The following is an 18,255-nucleotide window of genomic DNA, read 5'->3' as shown; positions in this document are numbered from 1 at the left end:
GGCGACCCTCCCTCCGTCGCGCCCTGCGGCTAAAATTGTTTTGAAGTCATTTGACCGAAGTTCCCCCGAACGTCATCTGCTCGATGCTGTCCTGCGTCATTGTTCACAGCGGACCTCAAGCTTCAACGAGCAAACCGCAACGTATGAGGTGTTCTGTTAAGGGGTATGTGTGCTGCCAGCTGAGCAACGGGCATCATCAAGATCAGGGAGATTGGCGAGGAAGCCAGGATGCGTGCTGGGCATGACATAGCCGGGACGTCATTGCTGCGGATGGAGGCGTCGATGATGCGGAAAGCGATCGCGCACATGCACAGAGGGACAGAGGGATCTCTGTAGCCGGCGCATCAGCGGCGTTGGCTGATTGGCGGCCCGCAGTGACCCGCAGCGCGCAGCGAGTTGCCGGACGCCGGACGCCGGTACGCCGGAGCGATGGAGTATGCAGGTAGGAGGGAGCGAGGGAGGTGCGAAATGATGAGGACGGCCCAACACTGAAGGCCGCACAGAGCCTGGCCCGCAGTCTGACTACCGACGTACGCCCAAGACATCATTTCCCTTCGCCCTCATCGGCTGCGCATGACAGCGCTGGTAGCTATAGCTGGTGGGCTGTGGTGACAACCCCGCAGTCGCCGCTAATCCGGCACACCGCAGGCTTGGCGCAGGTTGAGCTGCCCGCTGCGCCGCTGCACTGTGCGTGAACATGTGCTTCTGCCACACCCTGCATGCACGGTCCAGGCCTGTTAGATGTGGATGGCCGGATCCTCCCGCAGCCGAGCCGAGAAGCTGCTGCATGGAGCCCGCGAGACTGGTACCGGATGGATTGTCAGAGACGCAGAGGTTGGCTGGTCCGGTTGGCAAGGGTGGGTTCGACGGAGTGCCGAGGGCCGGATGATCCACAGGTGGACTCCGAGACCAGCGTACGGGGCCACTAAGTTACCCCGCTCCTGATGACGGCGGTGGCTCAGTGAGTGCAGCACATGGAAGGCCGTCGATGCTGATCGAGGTCGGGACGAGCAGGGAACCGCACAGTCGGGTATACTCGGTGCGGTGGGGAGCAGCACCGTGGGAATGTGTGGGGTAAGGGTCGAGGGGGTGGTTGCGGCCAATGGGCCTCGCTCGCAGTGTCCTCAGCCGGCGGAACTGGCAGTCCACGAACTGGGGCAGCAGCAACTGCGTATTGCGTACCGGCACGCGGCAGCTCACGCTCACCACCGGCAACCCGAGCCCCGTACGCCCATACGCCCGTGAGCCCGTGACCCCGCACCCGCACCTGTGTGCGCACCTCTCGCCTCGGCTCCCCGGAACCAGAATCCACGTCCACCACCCGCACCCGCGACCGCACCCAGTCCCTGCTCGACTATATCGCTCTCACCCAACCCATATCTTGCTTTCACACTCTTCCTCTTCCCTCTCCCTACCCCACCAAAACAAACAGTCACAATGGTCCTCAACATCCCCGTACGTACACTGCTGCACCTCTGTCATGACCCAACCACGCACCCACGACTTGGGCGACGAAGCATCGCATCGAGACCGCCTTCCCCGCCTTCCTCGCTGCCCAGCTCCTCGCCCGCAGTCGTCGATGCCTGGCATGAATCATGACGCAAGAGCCCTGCAACTTCATATCGTGATCTCCAGCTAATTCAGCAGGCTGGTGTCGTTACTGGCAAGAACCTTCGTGCCCTCATGGCCGATGCCAAGAAGAACAAGGTGAGTACAGCGCGGCTTGCCTGTCGGGGAAGACAGCTGGGAACCACGAATCTGCGAGCGGATCTGGTAGTCGACATTGAGCGCAGTCGGCCAGACAGTCCGCTGTGTTTGCACACAAACTGCAGTCCGCTCAGATCTTCCTACTCCTAGACCGCCATCAGCACTCGCAGCCCCCTCAGCCCTCCACCGAGCTATGAGCTGGCTGGAGTGGGGAGCGGATAGCGGTGTGCGATGCCGCTCGCAGGAGCGGAGTCGAGATAGGATGTTCCCTGCATCTTCCCAAGCAGGCAGCACTTGCAGTGAAACCACAGCCAATGCTAACGCCCCCAGTACGCCATCCCTGTATGTCATCATAATGTGTAGTCCCCTCGATTTGAGCTGACCGTGTCTCCCCATTGGTTCAATTTCAAAACAGGCCATCGTGAGTTCCACGCACTCCGGAATGTCCGGAATGTCACCGATCGGCTATTTCGTACTGACGCGCGCCAGAACGTTACTTCGTCTTCCACCGTCAACGCCGCCCTTGAGGGTGCCCGTGACAACAAGGCCCCCATCATCCTCCAGCTCTCGCAGGGAGGTTCCGCCTTCTTCGGCGGCAAGGGCCTTGACAACGCCGACCAGAAGGCCTCGATTGCCGGTGCCATCGCTGCCGCTCACTACATCCGCGCCATCGCCCCCGCCTACGGCATGTGAGTATCACCGTCCGCGCGGCCACGATTATGCGACTGCAACCGTTGCAAGAGCGCCGGTATAGCGATCCAGCGCTCCGGGTCTTGATAGATTGCTGACTCCAGCCCCGTCGTCCTCCACACCGACCACTGCGCCAAGAAGCTCCTCCCCTGGTTCGACGGCATGCTCGCCGAGGACGAGAAGTACTTCAAGGAGCACGGCGAGCCCCTCTTCTCCTCGCACATGCTTGACCTCTCCGAGGAGTCCAAGGAGGACAACATTGCCCTCTGCGTCAAGTACTTCGAGCGCATGGCCAAGATCGACCAGTGGCTCGAGATGGAGATCGGTATCACCGGTGGTGAGGAGGACGGTGTTGACAACACCGGTGTCGACAACGCCTCGCTCTACACCCAGCCCGAGGACGTCTTTGACGTCTACAAGGCCCTGAACGCCATCTCCCCCGACTTCTCCATCGCCGCCGCCTTCGGCAACGTCCACGGTGTCTACAAGGTCGGCAACGTCGTCCTCTCGCCCCAGCTCCTCGAGAAGCACCAGCGCTACGCTGAGCAGCAGCTCGGCGAGCCCGAGGGCTCCAAGCCCATCTACCTCGTCTTCCACGGTGGCTCTGGCTCCACCAAGGACGAGATCGCCACCGCCGTCAAGAACGGTGTTGTCAAGATGAACGTCGACACCGACACCCAGTGGGCCTACCTCCAGGGCATCCGTGACTTCATCCTCAAGAAGCAGGACTACCTCAAGACCCAGGTCGGCAACCCCGAGGGCGAGAGCAAGCCCAACAAGAAGTACTACGACCCCCGTGTCTGGGTTCGTGAGGGTGAGAAGACCATGGCCCACCGTGTCGCCGAGGCGTGCACCGACCTTGGTGACATCAACCGCCTCTAAACAAAAGCGAAGCAAGAGATTCTCTCTCGTAGGTAGCAGTAGCAGTAGGTTGCATCATGTGACAATATAAAGTTTACTCTCATCGGCGAGGTTGGGTGGCACTGACCGCTGCTCTGAACGTGCACCACTTGGACCTCAACCAGGCTTCGACGGCGTCGCGGAGTCGCTGGGCAGATAGGGATGAGCTAGATCAGGTCGCGGCGACAGGGAGGATCTGCAGAAAGTGGTGGGAGACAGTCACGCTGAAGGTCGCTCGCGCGGGCGCAGCACAGCAGGGACAAGATTCAAGCCGGGAGCGAATAGGATGTCGCGGCAAGGTAGGATTGGGACGATCCTGGCAAGGGGCCATGGTGTCAACCGATGACATCCGAAAGAACTATGAGAGCCCCATCAGAGTGTGGGCGGAGTTGAAATGAAGCCCAGACTGGCAAGCATCGGTGACCAGTGACTCCAGAGGTGAAGCAGCGAGGAGGGGATGCAGGATAGGCGAGCCAGGAGACTTCGTACCGAGTGCGAGCAGGTAGAGGAGACACATATGGCGCTGCGGACCGTGCGGTGGCTGTTGGGCGTTTCCTCGTCGTTGCTATCCTGCACTACCTCATTCTGGTTGGACACAGGCAGGGCAGATGGGCTGGTCGGCATGGTGGAACGTGAGTGTTTGCTGGAATCGGCAGTGGGGTTAAGAGCACCCCGAGCTTGTCCAGGGGTCTCGATGCGGATGTGGGCCCCGCTGACGATTACAGTATTGAGACAGGCGTGTCATGGCGCTGGTCAGGAGACCATTCTCCACCTCTCACATGAATCCCGCCATCCAGAATGGGCAGATGACCTCGGGAGGATCTGGAGGCGGGCCTGGTGACAGCCTGGCCAACTTGGCCCTCCGATGGATCGGACCTCCCCGCCGGCCCCTTGCAGTCATCTCGTGCTCAAGTGGAGGCAAGCAGTGAAAACATCAGACACTCGTCCGCCCCGCAACCTCGAACTGAAACCAAATTTGCGACTCCGAACCTCAGTGGCCGAAGGTTGTCGACCACAGAATGGTCGACAGGCGGACAGACAGCGCGCTGAGCGCCTGGAAGTCGTGCCGGCGCCCCAGTCATGCCGTGTGAGACCGTGGTGCTAGAGGAACGAGGAACGTCTAAACCCAAATGCCTCAACCAACCTTGCAGCGCCTCTGGATTGAGACGCTTCCTGTGGACTGGCCCAGAGCAGCATGAGCTACATGACTGAAGCTCGTGCCCTGGCCGCTGGAGTCGGCGGGCGCTCGGGCGTTCGCAATGTATGCACGAACGCGTACACGAACACACACAAACGGGTGCGAGAGGTCGTGTTTGTGTGTGTATGAAGCTCTGTGCGGTGGGCTAGCAAGATGGGAAATGAAGGGAAGGTCTGCTGGTCGGCGCCACAGGCGCCCTGGGACAATGACCACACTAACGAAGCAGGTTCGCAGCCTTCCTTACCCCACTTCCACAACAAGACGGCGACATCCCATTTTCGGTATGGGAGAGTGTGCATTCCGGAATAGTGGTACCTATCGAACTTACCGGGGAAATCTGGTCGCTCGACAGTGATTCTGATGGTCCGGACGAGACAAGATCCAGCTGAGCCTGCGATCTGGCGCAGTTTTGGCTCGGCAGGTCTAGGACATGAGGTGTGTCTCTCACGACTTCCCGGTTCACTCGGGGCAAGATTGCGGCACACACGACGCACGGCAAACTTACCACCATCTGGCTGCGAGCTGCGACTAACCTCGCACTTTTGGGAAGCAAACATGCGCCTCACCGCCCCGCAGACGTAGCTCAGCCACTCTTCGTCCTCCACCACTCCCGCCTTCTTCCACTGTCATACCTCACGCCGGTGTAGCTTTCAAGCACCGCCCAGAAGAGCGGAAACCGTGCGCACAGATCCAACACCACGGCATGCACGGCACTCGTGCCGGAGGAACGCACGCACCGCTCATAGACACACACGCTCCCTGGTGGCACCGTGGCGTCCCCAGTGCCTTAGTCTTGACCTGCAGCCTACAGCATGTCTCTCGTCGGTGGAGTCGGAGCATCGGCGGCACACACACATATACCCTGTGGCGCGAGGCACGCACGACGCTCACATTCGCCTGGTCGCCTGCTCCTCCCGCCAGCACTGACGCTCAGACGCGCCGTGCGCTGACTCTGGTCGTTTGCGCGCCACCGATGCTTCTATTGTTATGCTGCTCGCCCTCGCCACACACCTCGTGCACGGCACCGTAGCACATATCTGAAGATAGGGCAGAGGGAGGGGTACACACAACAGTACACGGCCCGCGCGGTCGATGCGTCGTTCCTTCGTCTCCTTTTGGTCGTGCCGTTGTCCTGCCGCGCCGCCGTCGAACGTGCTGCCTTGTGCCTGGAGCAGCGTGTCGCCGTTGGTCTCTCGCTCTGTCGCTCTGCTTGTGCGCGGAACACAACACCAAGAGCAATGTTTGTCTGTGCCCACTCGATATAAGCGCGACACGCCTGCTCGCCGCTCGCTTCCCCGCCCTTCCCCTCCGGCTCTTGTTCATCCTCGCCCTCACTCTCGCGCTCTTTCAGCGTTCTCGACTGCTCGCCAGCCCCCTCGCCCTGCCCACAAGACCAGCTCCTAGCTCAGCCAACGTGCCCAGCGCGAGTGATCAGCAGCTACACACCACTCATCCCGCACCCAACGCCCCAGCTCCACGAGTTCAGCCGAAACACACCGGCCGAACGAGTCACAAAGTCCCGCCTCGCAGTAGAACGAGCAGGAAGAAAAAACTGGATCATACAGAAACTCAGAACCACCCACTCGTCATAACACGGCAACCACGGATTCACCACGGACACTTGTTATATCCACTTCCTTTTTTTCGACGTTTCTGTCTTCAGCTCCATTGTCGTCTTCTCCTTCTCTCGCTCTCCACCTCTTCCTTCGGTTTCCGTTCGCCCGTCGTTCGCGCCGACTGTTTTCTGTCGTGTTCCAGCTCCCTCCGAACAGCAGGTCCAACACGGCACGCAGCGCCTCGTTCAAACCACGAGCGCGGCCCAACGTTTCCATCAAAAGTGCATATCCGACTCTACGTCGCCAACCCACCACGACGAGCAACTGTGGCATCAACGCCAGCCCAGTTCCGGCTACTACCCTCTTGTCTCGCCTTTCAACAACGGCGCAGATCCCACGTTTCCCTCTGCTCTCTCCGCCTTACCGGCTGGCTCGCCTCCCCCCTTTCGCCCTCTACGGCTGCCTGCGGGCACGAGAACCACGAGAAAACAAGCCTCCCCCATCCTCCACGGGCTCCAAACCCCGCACTTCTGCGCGCGCCCCGCACCCACATCAATACGGCGACAGCTCGCCCACCACCTCCGCCAGAGTCGACGGCACCCTCTCCAATCGATAGTCAATGCCAGATACAGTCATGGGCGTCGAGCTGAACCTTGTGAGTATCCTGTCGCGCAGTGCAGCTGGGGTGTAAGACTTTGTTTTGTCGCTCCTCCCCGTATTCTTCGAAGGGAATCGAACAGGGTGTCGGCAGGGAATGGTAGGGGTACACACAGGGAACAGGGTGGAAGAGCGCCGAAAGGGCTCCCGTCCTGCGTGACGGCGGCGTTGTCGGGGCGAACACCTGCGAGGCGACAGCGTGTGGATGGCGAGTCAGTCTCGCCAGAGTGGGTCCACAGCGCCGCGTGCGCCGCTGCACTGCTAGCGCACCGTCTGGTCCATATGCGGACGACGTCGACCTCCGACCCTCCGACGAACAGGGGAAGGGGACGGAATGCAGAAAAGTTGGACGCCACATCCCGATCAACCCTGCTTCCTTCATCCCTATTCACCCTGTGACGCCGCAACGTCTCACCGCAGAGAGAAAGATCATGCAGAGCCAGAGCTGACGGCCCAGCGAACGATCTTCAACCTATCGACGCCGCTCGAGGCGTGGGAGTGGCATGCGCTGTGGTCCAAGGTCGGAACATATCTCGGTTCCCAAGGAGGTGAGTCGCTACGGTCCTTGCGGCGAAGGTCGGGAGGAGCCTTGCAGGGATATGAGCGGAGGCTTGGGTGCTCGGGTCGTCGGCTCGTAATTTGTGGCGTCTGCGGACTGTCTGGTCCAGATGCTGAGGGCGCGGACGGCGACGCGCAGGGCAGACAGCGGAGGAAGACTTGGTCGAAGGCAACAGAAGGGGAATGCCAAGCTGACAGCCCAGTGCACGCATTCCTCTTCGAGATCACGCCTGACATGGCCTCGGCACACCTTCGGACGTCTAACGAGTTTGCGCAGTGGTTCGACGACGACATCACCATGTTCATCGGGGACGTTTGTCCTGGTTGCGAGTGAGTATTGCCAGCAAGTAGAAAGCTGACTTGTCAGCGTGGACATCGACATGTTCTACGAGGATCACTCGCCCGCCTCATCAGATTACGAGGAGGGCCCGTACTGGCAGTACTAGTCAGTGCACTGTCAGTCATTCGGACAGACCTCCATCTCGCTACTTCCACACCCACCACCCAACCTTAGCACCCTCAGCACCGCAGCACTTTGTATAGACTCATAGACCCTCCCTGTATGCACGTTATACCATAATCATGCCAGGCCGAGAGCGGCGGCGTCGCCGCGGCACGCCGCGACCATGTCATGCGGGATGATGCTGTCGATATAGTTGTCCAGCTTGTCAAGCGGGACCATGTCGAGGGTGCCGAGTGGCGTTGAAGTTTCGAGCGGCTGGCCCGAGAACAGCACACGGACGTAGGGCTTGCTACCCATGCGCCAGAGCTCGAAGACGACCTCGGAGCCCATGCCGGGCCAGGTTGGGTACGCACTCTGGAGCACTCCGAGGACAGGGGAAACAGAACCGTCATGCGCGAAGCTGTTTGTCAGCTTTTGGGAAAGAAGGGGAAAGCTCACTTGTGCCGATACTTGACAGGCGAGGTCGCTTCGGCTGCAGCATGCAGGTTCGCCTGAAGCTCGCGGAACCACACTCCCATCTTGAGCGCCGAGTAGAGCGTCGAGTTCTCAGCGCCGCGCCAGCGGTAAGCGTACTCCCAATTTCCGAGGCGGTAGATGGCGTCCGCATCCTCTTGCGACACGCACACATCAGTGGCGTTCACACTGCACGGCAGTACCTTCTGATGACATTGCTTCGCGGAAAGGTTGTCGTAAGGGCTGCGAGTCAGTTTTCTAGATTGAAGCTGAAAAACTCACTGGTCCCAAGATGAGCTCCAGCCGGCCGAGTCATTCGGCTCAATACCCGATACACGGTTGAAGCGCTCCCGAAGCGCGGCCGACTTCTCGAGGTGTTCCGTCCATGCTGGATTCGAACCCTCGTAAGCCGAGTTCAGCTTGCTCGCGAACGGACACGCTGAAGTCAGTTTCGACGTTTCGTCTCTCAAATCTCACAGAACTTGGGTTCGAGCGAGTCGTAGGTCTCGCTTTGAACCCAGGCGACATACTCCTTCGCATCGGGGTACAGACCAGCGGCAAAGGCGCCGAGCGTCTGTGTCGTGATCACGTTGTTCGTGACGCGGAACGCATACTGCTCCGTCTCATTGGCGCAGGGGAGGAAGCCGAGCTTGTCGCGATACACAGAGCCGAAATCGACGCCATGCTGCTTGCTGTCGTCCAGACCCGCACTTGTGATGCCGGGAAACTGACATGTCGAGTCACCAAAGCCGGGGCCGACTTGGGACGCGAAATGGTTGAGCGCTGAGTGTTGCGCTTGCCAGTAGACCGGCGTAGTGGCGAAGTCCACGGCCTTTGCGTGGTGATACGGACCAGCGTTCGAGCAGTCCCACTGGCGGTCAGTTTCCTTGCGAGCGGGGGGAGGCAAGCGAATAGATGCCTACGTCTGCGTCTTCCTTGAAGAAAGTGTTTGATGCGTAAGGCGTGCGCTTGTGATGGCGCTGGATCACCTCGACATACACCAGATCATAGCCTTCCTTGGGGATCTGGTATTCCTTTGCACGGACATGCGGCATTGCGCACCCTGTGCGTCAGCTCGTTGGGCTAGAAGCTACCTCACAGTTATAGTCCCCATACTGGTGGCCGTTCGGAATATCCGAGGTGCTGTAGATGCCAGGCGACCCTTCCCCTTCCAAGGCCCATGTGAGATTGAACCAAGAATCCGCAGCTGCCGTTAGTCAAGCAAACGCAACCGCGAACTAGCTCACCAGGTGGGTAGTGAATCATCGTCATCTCTTCAAAGGTGGTCGATCGCTCAAAGCCCAGAAACGAGTGGAAGTGATGACCCAGCTGGAGGAAGACGTCTTCACCTGTCACGGCATTCAGCAGCGCCCACATGCCGGACATAGTCTCATCTCCCAGCGACCAGTCGTGCGCCCGCTACGCTCCGAGTGCCAGCAAGACAAGAGCTGATCAGCGATCAGTGAAACGTTCGTTCTGAGTGGATGCGCTGGACACGTGCACCCTGCTCTAAACATTAGCGGCTTCCTCGGAATTGGCCGCAATGTCCTGAGCCTCGTATCATCATAGCGCCAATGTCGACGTTCCGATAGCGACAGACTACTCTTCCCCTCCAGAGGACGATGTGGGGTCCCCCGAAGAGGTCGCAGCGCAAAGAACGAGCAAAACGGGGTCCCCAACGAGCACGAGCAGCGTAGAGCCTTCCACCTGGTGCGACAGAATGCCAGCATCCGATGGACAGTGCCGCGGACTTACCTCGTCGCTGCCAGAGCCGAGGTTGCGATGCAGGTTGTGGAGCTAGTCGGCGAGGCTCCTAGTTGCGAGTCGTGCCGTGGAGACGAACATTGTTCATCAGAGGAAGACAAGATACGGTTGCGCAGAAGCGAGAAGCAGATGCATGCACCGTCAACCGTCGCCCAGTTGACGTAAGTTGGGTGATCGGCAGGTTCGGCAGGTTCACCGTGGGACGGCGCAGGGGACCCTACATCGGACTTTTGCTCATGTCCGAGATAGATCTGCCTTCTTCAGTACCTCACTTGATTCCGTCCACAACAACCACCGACAGCGTTCGCAATCCTTCCTCCTGCTCTTTACCTGCATACGCACCGCGACTGACGGCGAGTGTCATGTCAGCCACATCTACACCATCCCAATCCGGACCGCCTGGCGCGGACCCGTCCTCGTCGGGGCAAGCGACGCCCGCCAAGCGAAAGTTCAACTGGAAGAATGGACCTCCGAGCTGTAAGGAATGCGTCCGACTGAAATTGAAGGTGAGCCTTGCGGCCATAGCACCGTGGAAGAAGTTGACCAGCTCAGTGCTCGCGATCTTGGCCGTGCTCGAGTTGCGTTCGTCGAGGATGCGCGAAGATCTGTCCCGACGGAACATTGGCTGGAAGGTACGTTACGAGGTCCCGGACGCCCTCCCCCACTTTCTCCACTCGCTCACACACAGACCATCCAAGGATCAGGCAACCATCGCTAGGCTGCAAAAGGAGATCGACGAGCTCAAGTCGAGACTGGAGCTGGTGGCCAAGCACTCGCCCGTTGAGCCTTTGGGCATCTCGCACCCGTCTGTCGATACACAAGCCAGCGTGAGTGGGGAAGGCTATTTTGAGATTACGTACTGGCACTGACGATCACCAGTCGATCATCCCCTCTGCCAACGATGAGGATTACACACCATTCACAGCAGTGTCTCCGGCGGCGGCGCAGGCTCATCACCTGCAGCCAGACCAGCGTGATGAGAACAGGCTCGACCCCGCCAGCGGGCCTGGCTCGGGTGTTATCGAGCTCGGACGTGAAGGCATCAGGTTCTTTGGACGAGGAGCAGGATCCTTGTTCATTGTCGAGGATGATTCTGTAAGCTCCCCAGTACACGCTGCCAAGCTGACCCCAGTCAACATATCTGGCGTTGCAGTTCCCTTTCATGATGGCAGACAAAACCATTCTGACGGCTTTGCACGAGTTTCTGCCAGACGCTCAGGAGGCTTTCCGACTGGCCAAGCTCTACGGTACGTTCAAGGAAAGGTGATTACGATGCTAACGGCCAGCCGAGTATGCTGAGTGGATGTACCGTCCGATAGAGAACGACACTGTGTCTAAGGTTTTGGAGCTTATCTACTCCGGTCCGCCAGTCCGCGAACAGATCCACAGGGTACCCCCGCACCGACTCGCCTCAGTCATGATGGTTTTCGCGCTTGCACTCTGCTACGAAGGTCACCGTCCCGAGTCGGCCAAGTACTTCAACGCTGCCTCGGCCTTGCTCTGCGTTCCGGAAAGACACTTTATGGTGCGGCACAGCGTGGCTGCAGTGGAGACTCTGCACCTGATGGTCAGCTACACGTTCAACAACTCGCATCCAGACGGTGCAAAGGCGGCCTGGCCGATCCTTGGACTCTGCATCCGATTGGCGAACTCGATCGGACTGCACCGCGACCAGGGCGAATGGGGTCTCAGCGAGGCTCAGAAGGAGCACCACGCTGTGCTCTGGTGGGAGTCCATGACGTACGAGATCCTCCAGTCGCTCAACTTTGGTCGACCGTACTCGACGCCGATGCAGCTGTCGGACTGCGCCATGCCCCCGATGCCGCCAGACGGCGGTGCTCAGCCGAACGATGCCATCTTCCACCTGTATAAGTACAGGCTGGGACAGGTATTCGTGCCGGTAGCAAATTATCTGGCGTTGAGCAAGTTGCCGGATTATTCGACGGTGTTGAAGATGGATTCGGAGATCAGAAAGGTTGAGGCAGTAGCCCCCGCCTGGCTCAAGTGGCAGGAGTTTGGTACGGCGGGCTTTGCCGGGCTTTCGGATAAGCAGATTGTGCAGCAGCACAGCGCCACTATCTTCTTCCACATGGGTTTGCTCTGTGAGTATCGGAGTCACCGAGATACCGAGACAACTCGGGCTGACGTATAGTACTCCACCGACCTTGGTTCTTCAAGGCCGTTACCGCCGGATCGGAACCCTTGCTGGGTCCGTACGCGGCGTCGTTCACGACATGTGTCACGTCTGCCCGCAAGCACACGCGCCTCGTGGCATCGTGCTTCAAGGCCGTGCCGCGTGCCGCATGCGGCTGGCGCTACTTCACGTGTGAGTGCCTCGAAAGCCTCGGCAGGGGTAGAAACCCAAAGCTGACCTGGCAGTCCACCTGTACACGGCCGCGATCATCTTCTTCAGTGTCTTGCGGCGCGTCCCCACCAGCATGATGGCCGACGATGTGCGGTCCGACTTCCTCGCTGCGCACCAGACTCTGACCGAGATGGCCGAAATGTCAGACATTGCACGACTCGCGCTTCCCATGCTCGACGAGCTGAAGAGGCGGATAGAGCACCCCGAGCCGATCAATGACAGCAAGGACGATGGCGGTCTCGATGACCTGCTCGGTTCGACGTAAGTTCCCCAATGATCGGTACCTCGCGCACATGCTAACGAGTTTAAAGGATCACGCAATGGCAGGGCGGAGACCCAGCTCAGCTGCCCCAGGATCCGAACCAGTTCTCGTACTGGACGACGAATGGCGAACTAAACGCTGTGAACAGCGCCCCCACGCCCCTCGACCCCAACATGTTGGGTGGCTCGGGCATCGACTTTACGCAGCCGTTCTCTGCCCCTGATCAGATGACCATGGCTGACCCCCTTATCCAGACTTTGTGAGTAGTGATCCAGAACCCAGGAAGTCACTTCCGCTCCGACGACGGTGACACCGCTAACACGTAGGCTCTATTGGAATGTCATCCCACAGGCCGATGCCCAGCAGCAGCAACAGCCACAGCAGAGCGCCCAACCTGCCCAGCAGCCCCCGCAGCCTCACTACCCTCCGAGCTAGTGGACCTGACGGGACCTGACCTTGAGCTGTCACCTCGGAGCCGCCGGCGAGAGTGACCCTCGTCCCTTACCGAAGCGTCTCGTTTGTGTCTCGATGTGGATGGGAGTCTTCTCACCCGCTCAATCAAGCCCCTGCAACTGCAGTACCTATGGACATAGACATGTTTAGGCTTTGTCCGATCGTCCTCGGGCGACGTGCGGTCAGTGAGACCGAAGAGGACCGAAGCGACGGCTCACGTCGTTTTAGGTGTTTGGGCCGGATCGGTCTTAAACGTGAGGAGCGAATAGAATCCCTCTCCTTCATAGACGTAGCAAACTTCCATTGAGATGCAAAAACCAGTTTAGCATGACCCGTGCCTCGATGCCTGTCTGCTGTGCCTCCATTGTGCCTTTGGAGCGGCTTGGGGCCTCCGGTCTGGGGCCACACGCCCGCCTTGCGGTAATGCTGGATGTAGGAAACCTGGAAGGCACAGCTTCGGCGGCCTAGATGGGGGAGATACGCAGATAATTCGCAGATAATCTGGTTTCTACCTAGTCTGCTCACGGCAACGTTCCCTGTGCCCTGCACTCGCCCTGCACCGGGTACGCGTGAGGGAGCAGTGTTCCCGTGACCTCGGCTATTTGAGACCGGTCATTTCCCCCCAGTTAGAACTCGTAGCGGACTGACGACCGCCAAGTGGGAGGGTTGTGTGGGAGGCTAGCGCAGAGGCGCACGCGGGCACGTTGCACTGGTAGAATTGATAACTTGATGCCGTGCGATCGGCATGCTTCTGGCAAATTATCTCCAAGTCAGTCGTGTGGGGCAAGCGCCAGGTAGCACGTCAGTTCGTCGCCATGTCACCTGGACAGTGGGTGCTTCAGCATACCTCGCTTTTTTGTTGAACTAGCACTGGACAAAGTTTCGAGAATAGTTCCATCTGACCAGGGGAGGGCAACATTTGCCATAGCCGCCGGGTATGAAACTTGACCATCTGTACCTGGGTGGGTGCAAAAAGTTGCCAAGGCGATCGTGAATGCAATGAAGCGTCGCTTAAGTCTCGCGGAAAGCTTGTTACCCCTTCATGTGTCCATCTAGGCGTTCTGGGGACGTCTGGGGATGTGAACAGGTGTCCAAAAGGCTTGGACAGGTGTCCACAGTTCCCGCCGGACATGAGGAAATGAGACGGTGTGGTTGTACCTAAGCTTTGGGCCGCTCCGGAGAGAGAAGCACGCAGAGTCCGGACTGGAAAGCGTGCGCTCTGAAGGGTTGCGAGCTAGTGAGAAAGAACGCGCGAGCCGACGCCGCCGACGACGGTGGTGGGGGGAGCCGCCACGTGGTTCCGGATCGGAGCGCGGGTCGGGAGGAGCTGTGGTTGGACGACGCCGTCGATTCGTGAAATGTAATCTCCTCGTTCGGACGTTGACAGCAGATGCCGCACGGCAGCCGCAGCCGCTGCCGCTCCAGCCGTGCCGCTCTCGTGCCGTGGTGCCAGCCAGCCTACCAGGCATATGCCGTATGGTTCCGGGCGTCTTCGGTCGCGCGTCTCGACCGCGGGCAGAGGGCGCAATCCCAGAACAAGAGTGAAAGTGGATGCTCCCGTACCTGAACGCCTGAACGGGGTTACGCAGGGACGATCACAATGCTGAAAGTGGGGTAAGCATGCGGGGCCGACTGCTTTCTGTGGGGGATCGACCTGTGTCGCTGGGTAGATGCCAGTCACAGCCGGCGGAGCTGGGTGCGACCGTTCTTGGGACCTGACCGATCTATGTTTTCCTTAGCTCGCGGGCGTTGTGCGTATCTCGCGAGCGATGCCGCGATGCGACAGCGATTTCAGGCAATCAAGGCAACAAATCTCAGGTCCACAACCCCTGTCCGCGTCCGCTGTACCGTTGCTGCCCCTCGAGTGAATTTCGAGTGGGTGTAGCCGTGATCAGTGGAAACGGCATCGGCTGCAGGCGAACCAGGCGACGGAGGAGACGGGTGAGTCGTTTCCTTTGTTCCATTCAGGCGCGATCGCAGAGATACGCCAGCCCAGCTCTCACAAGGGAAAGGGAAAACGCGAGAGGCTGAGTTGAAAGTGGCCGAGTGTACCTGATTCTGTCGCCAGTCGTCGGGAGCCGCACTTGCCGCTGATGCCGCAACGTCGCCAGAAGAGTATCAGTCTCCGAGATCTTTCGAGATATCGAGGCAGTCTCTCTCGAAGACATATATAAAGCGCCCTCAAGATCAGCTGCTCAGTTTCCCCATCTCAAAGTGCCGCTGTCCTTCGCTCTAGACGCCTTTCCCGAGCCTCCAGCCTCTCTCTCTTCTTCACCGCAGGCCCACACTCAAACACAAACCACAATGGCGTCCAACAGCACCGAGGTCGTCGACGCCAACTCGACGCCGACCTTCTTCCACACCGACCCCGAGAAGGGCAGCACCGCGCACCTCTCGGGCGGCCGCCCCATTGAGCGTGTCATCACCCCCGGTGGACACCCGATCGACTTCTCGCAGCCCGCTATCCCCGTCCAGCACCGAAAGTTCGGTAACCCGCTCCCGGCTGCTCTCATCTCGTTCTCCACTGGTTTCTTCTTCCTCGGTCTCCTCAACATTGGCAGTGAGTATTACTTCTAGAGTGCCACTCGGCGCCGAATTCGACGCTACGGCTCAGCCTACGGGTCATCGCCGCGTTCCTTACTGCGGAGATAGCCTCGGCGACCGTCATTGGCCCTTGGACACCGTCCGTGACACCATAGTCCGGCGCGTCCTGAATGTCCTCAGGACGGGGGGCTGGGGCACCGACCCGGATGCACTCCGCGGTCTCGGCCTTGGTCGATCTCGGCGATTCCTCGGTGCATCCTGGCGAGCTCACAGTTCGTCACTCCGGTGGCACCGCTGGTCGCTATCACCTCCACCTGCAGTTCTCGCTGCACCCACACTGAACTCCGCTAACATGCAGCTCGCGGCATTGTTACTCCCCACGTCATCTTCCCCGTCCTGATCATGTTCCTCGGTATCACCCAGACCCTCACTGGCTGGTTCGAGATGTTCATCGGTAACACCTACTCGGCGACCATCTTCGTGTGCTACGGCGGTTTCATCTTCTCCTACTCGCTCATCTACCTGCCGTCCATGGGCATCCTCGAGGCGTACACCGACAAGGAGACTGGCCTGCCCCGCCCCGAGTTCCACTCGGCCGTCGGCATCTACCTCGGTATCTGGGCCGGCATCACGTTCCTGTTCATCATTGCCTCGCTCCGCTCCTCGGTCGCTATTCTCTCGACTCTGGTCTTCACCTGCATCTCCTTCGCGCTCCTTGCTGCGGCTGAGATCGGCGGCTCCCCCAGCGTCAAGACCGCCTCGGGCGCTACTTGCATGATCGCCGGTCTCTGCGGATACTGGTCTGCCATGGCCGGTTACTGGACCCCGGACATCACCTACGTCCAGATCCCTCCCATCGACCTTTCGCGCAGCGACTAAGTGCGCTCTGCGACGGCGAGCGGCGTGCAGCGAGCGAAGCGAGCAAGGCGAGCTGGCAAGCCCGGTGTGTGCGAACACGCCGAGAGTGCCAAGCACGCCGCGCAAACCGCGCAAGCTGTGCACGCCCAGCGAGCCGAACAAGGCCAAAAAGCCTCACGGCATACGACGATCACGACACGGTTTTTTCATCCACGGTTTTACTCTCCATCTCCATCACTATCACAACACTATCAGAAGTCAATCAGAAGTTATCACACGTTCGAAAAGGTTCGAGGAAGGGAGGAAGAAGCAGTTGTTACGCTAGTTAATTCAGGTCATATTCTTGGTGTTTATGAATCTCTCATGAGGCCTCACAACTACGAGCCGCGAGCGGAGCGAGTGGCGACGAGCACTGAGCACTGGGCATCGTACTGACATTGAACTAAATGATCTCTTTACTGGGCAGCGAGGCTCTGGCTGACATTCAGCGCCCGGCGTCTCTTTGATCGATACGCCTCGTCGTCGAGCATATGACCCCGCCGTCTGTGTCCGTGCCCAAGCCATAGACGAAAGGAGACAGTCACATGCCCATTTCCCGATCCCTCTCGCTTGCAACGTATTCGCTACACACTCCAGGGGCCACTCTCTACATCCCAAAGTCTACATCCAGCCCAGACCTGACTCGGAGCCTTCCTACCTTCTCCTCTGGACACACCATGCTGACGTGATCCATCTCATTGAGGACATGTGCCAGGTCGGAGGGCGCTGAGCACAATGTATTCTGGGCCAGCTGGCGTAAGTTTGTGGAGGCCTAGGTAAGGTAGGGGGAATCGGGCGTTCCGCCCCCACACCACCCCACACTCTCCACTCTCCACACTCCATCGCTGAAAGCTGAACGCCCACATGCACCAGTGAAGACAGTGGCTAGGAGATCCCGACTGTGGCGAGGGAAGCGACTTCATGCGCCGGAGACTGGCCCATGTCCGGCCCCTCTGCGTCCGGCGGCGACGTCAGCGCAAACTATCGTCGGGTCGGAATCTGCTCTTGAATACCGACCACTTGCCTGGCTCGAAATGACCGCTGAAAGACCGCTGCACCTGTACCCCGAACCTCTGCAGAGAAATCTCGTGGCATACGGCACGCAAATCTGATGGCTGCGACGGGCTGCGACGGGCTGAACAGACGATCGAACTGTCGCATTCTTTCATCTGCCCTCTTGGACCTGATCTGGGAATGCACAACCCAAGTACACGCAAGCACGCAAACGAAATGCAAATCTCACTGGAGGCGAGAGGCAACCCGCGTCAAAATCGACGATCAGGCTGGGATCCAGGGTGAGATCGGCTATTTCGTGGGTGTCATGTGACATGCCAAGAGGATGGCCAACTGCACATCCTGAGCGGGCGAGAGCGGGCGTCGTTCCCGGAACGGCTTTAACAACACTCTCTTTGCGCCCACAAAGACCATAACAGGGAATCAAGCTCACCGTGCACGGAGGTTGCACCTGCATGCGAGTATGTTTGCATGCGCGTGGCTCCCGCCCACTTTGTTCATGCTCGTGCTGTCTTGCCGGTCCGACTGCCGCTCCACGCTGCGCTTTATTGACATAAGGCTGTACTGGGCATGAGACCTCGTGCTCCGATCACTCGATCGCCCCAACGCTCAGCTAGCTCCCAGTTCTGCCGTCCGAGAACTCCGAGATACTGGCTTGATATCCGTGCCGTTGTAGCCGTCTCCGTTCCCCCACGTTGGTACACTGGTGGTCGTTACGATTTCATTTGCCGTAGATTCAAAGTCAATCGGCATGCCCGTTGTGCTCGTCGGCGG

The 18,255-nt window shown here is 59.3% G+C and overlaps 4 protein-coding genes across 4 annotated transcripts; 3 read left to right on the top strand and 1 right to left on the bottom strand.

The window, feature by feature from the left end:
• Positions 1-1,437: 1,437 nt before the first annotated feature.
• A1Q1_05058 (FBP aldolase IIA) lies at positions 1,438-3,279 on the top strand (the record flags this gene model as incomplete). Its single annotated transcript, XM_014321865.1, has 6 exons — positions 1,438-1,455; positions 1,636-1,707; positions 1,778-2,053; positions 2,123-2,128; positions 2,197-2,396; positions 2,502-3,279. The coding sequence occupies 6 exons, from the start codon at positions 1,438-1,440 to the stop codon at positions 3,277-3,279; spliced, it is 1,350 nt and encodes a 449-aa protein (XP_014177340.1).
• Positions 3,280-7,846: 4,567 nt separating this feature from the next.
• A1Q1_05057 (uncharacterized protein) lies at positions 7,847-9,237 on the bottom strand (the record flags this gene model as incomplete). The annotated part of the gene is made up of 5 exons (XM_014321864.1): positions 7,847-8,129; positions 8,168-8,371; positions 8,465-8,570; positions 8,660-9,053; positions 9,106-9,237. The coding sequence occupies 5 exons, from the start codon at positions 9,235-9,237 to the stop codon at positions 7,847-7,849; spliced, it is 1,119 nt and encodes a 372-aa protein (XP_014177339.1).
• A 1,071-nt stretch (positions 9,238-10,308) lies between these two features.
• Positions 10,309-13,008, top strand: A1Q1_05056 (uncharacterized protein; the record flags this gene model as incomplete). Its single annotated transcript, XM_014321863.1, has 8 exons — positions 10,309-10,773; positions 10,826-11,041; positions 11,100-11,193; positions 11,266-12,048; positions 12,099-12,272; positions 12,326-12,572; positions 12,623-12,832; positions 12,900-13,008. The coding sequence occupies 8 exons, from the start codon at positions 10,309-10,311 to the stop codon at positions 13,006-13,008; spliced, it is 2,298 nt and encodes a 765-aa protein (XP_014177338.1).
• Positions 13,009-15,330: 2,322 nt separating this feature from the next.
• Positions 15,331-16,449, top strand: A1Q1_05055 (uncharacterized protein; the record flags this gene model as incomplete). The annotated part of the gene is made up of 3 exons (XM_014321862.1): positions 15,331-15,586; positions 15,726-15,842; positions 15,929-16,449. The coding sequence occupies 3 exons, from the start codon at positions 15,331-15,333 to the stop codon at positions 16,447-16,449; spliced, it is 894 nt and encodes a 297-aa protein (XP_014177337.1).
• Positions 16,450-18,255: the final 1,806 nt, after the last annotated feature.

Source organism: Trichosporon asahii (genome assembly GCF_000293215.1).
Source record: "Trichosporon asahii var. asahii CBS 2479 unplaced genomic scaffold scaffold00071, whole genome shotgun sequence".
Classification (NCBI taxonomy): Eukaryota; Fungi; Basidiomycota; class Tremellomycetes; order Trichosporonales; family Trichosporonaceae; genus Trichosporon; species Trichosporon asahii.
Note: the sequence above shows the minus strand (reverse complement) of the source record. Positions and strands in the feature narration are given on the sequence as shown.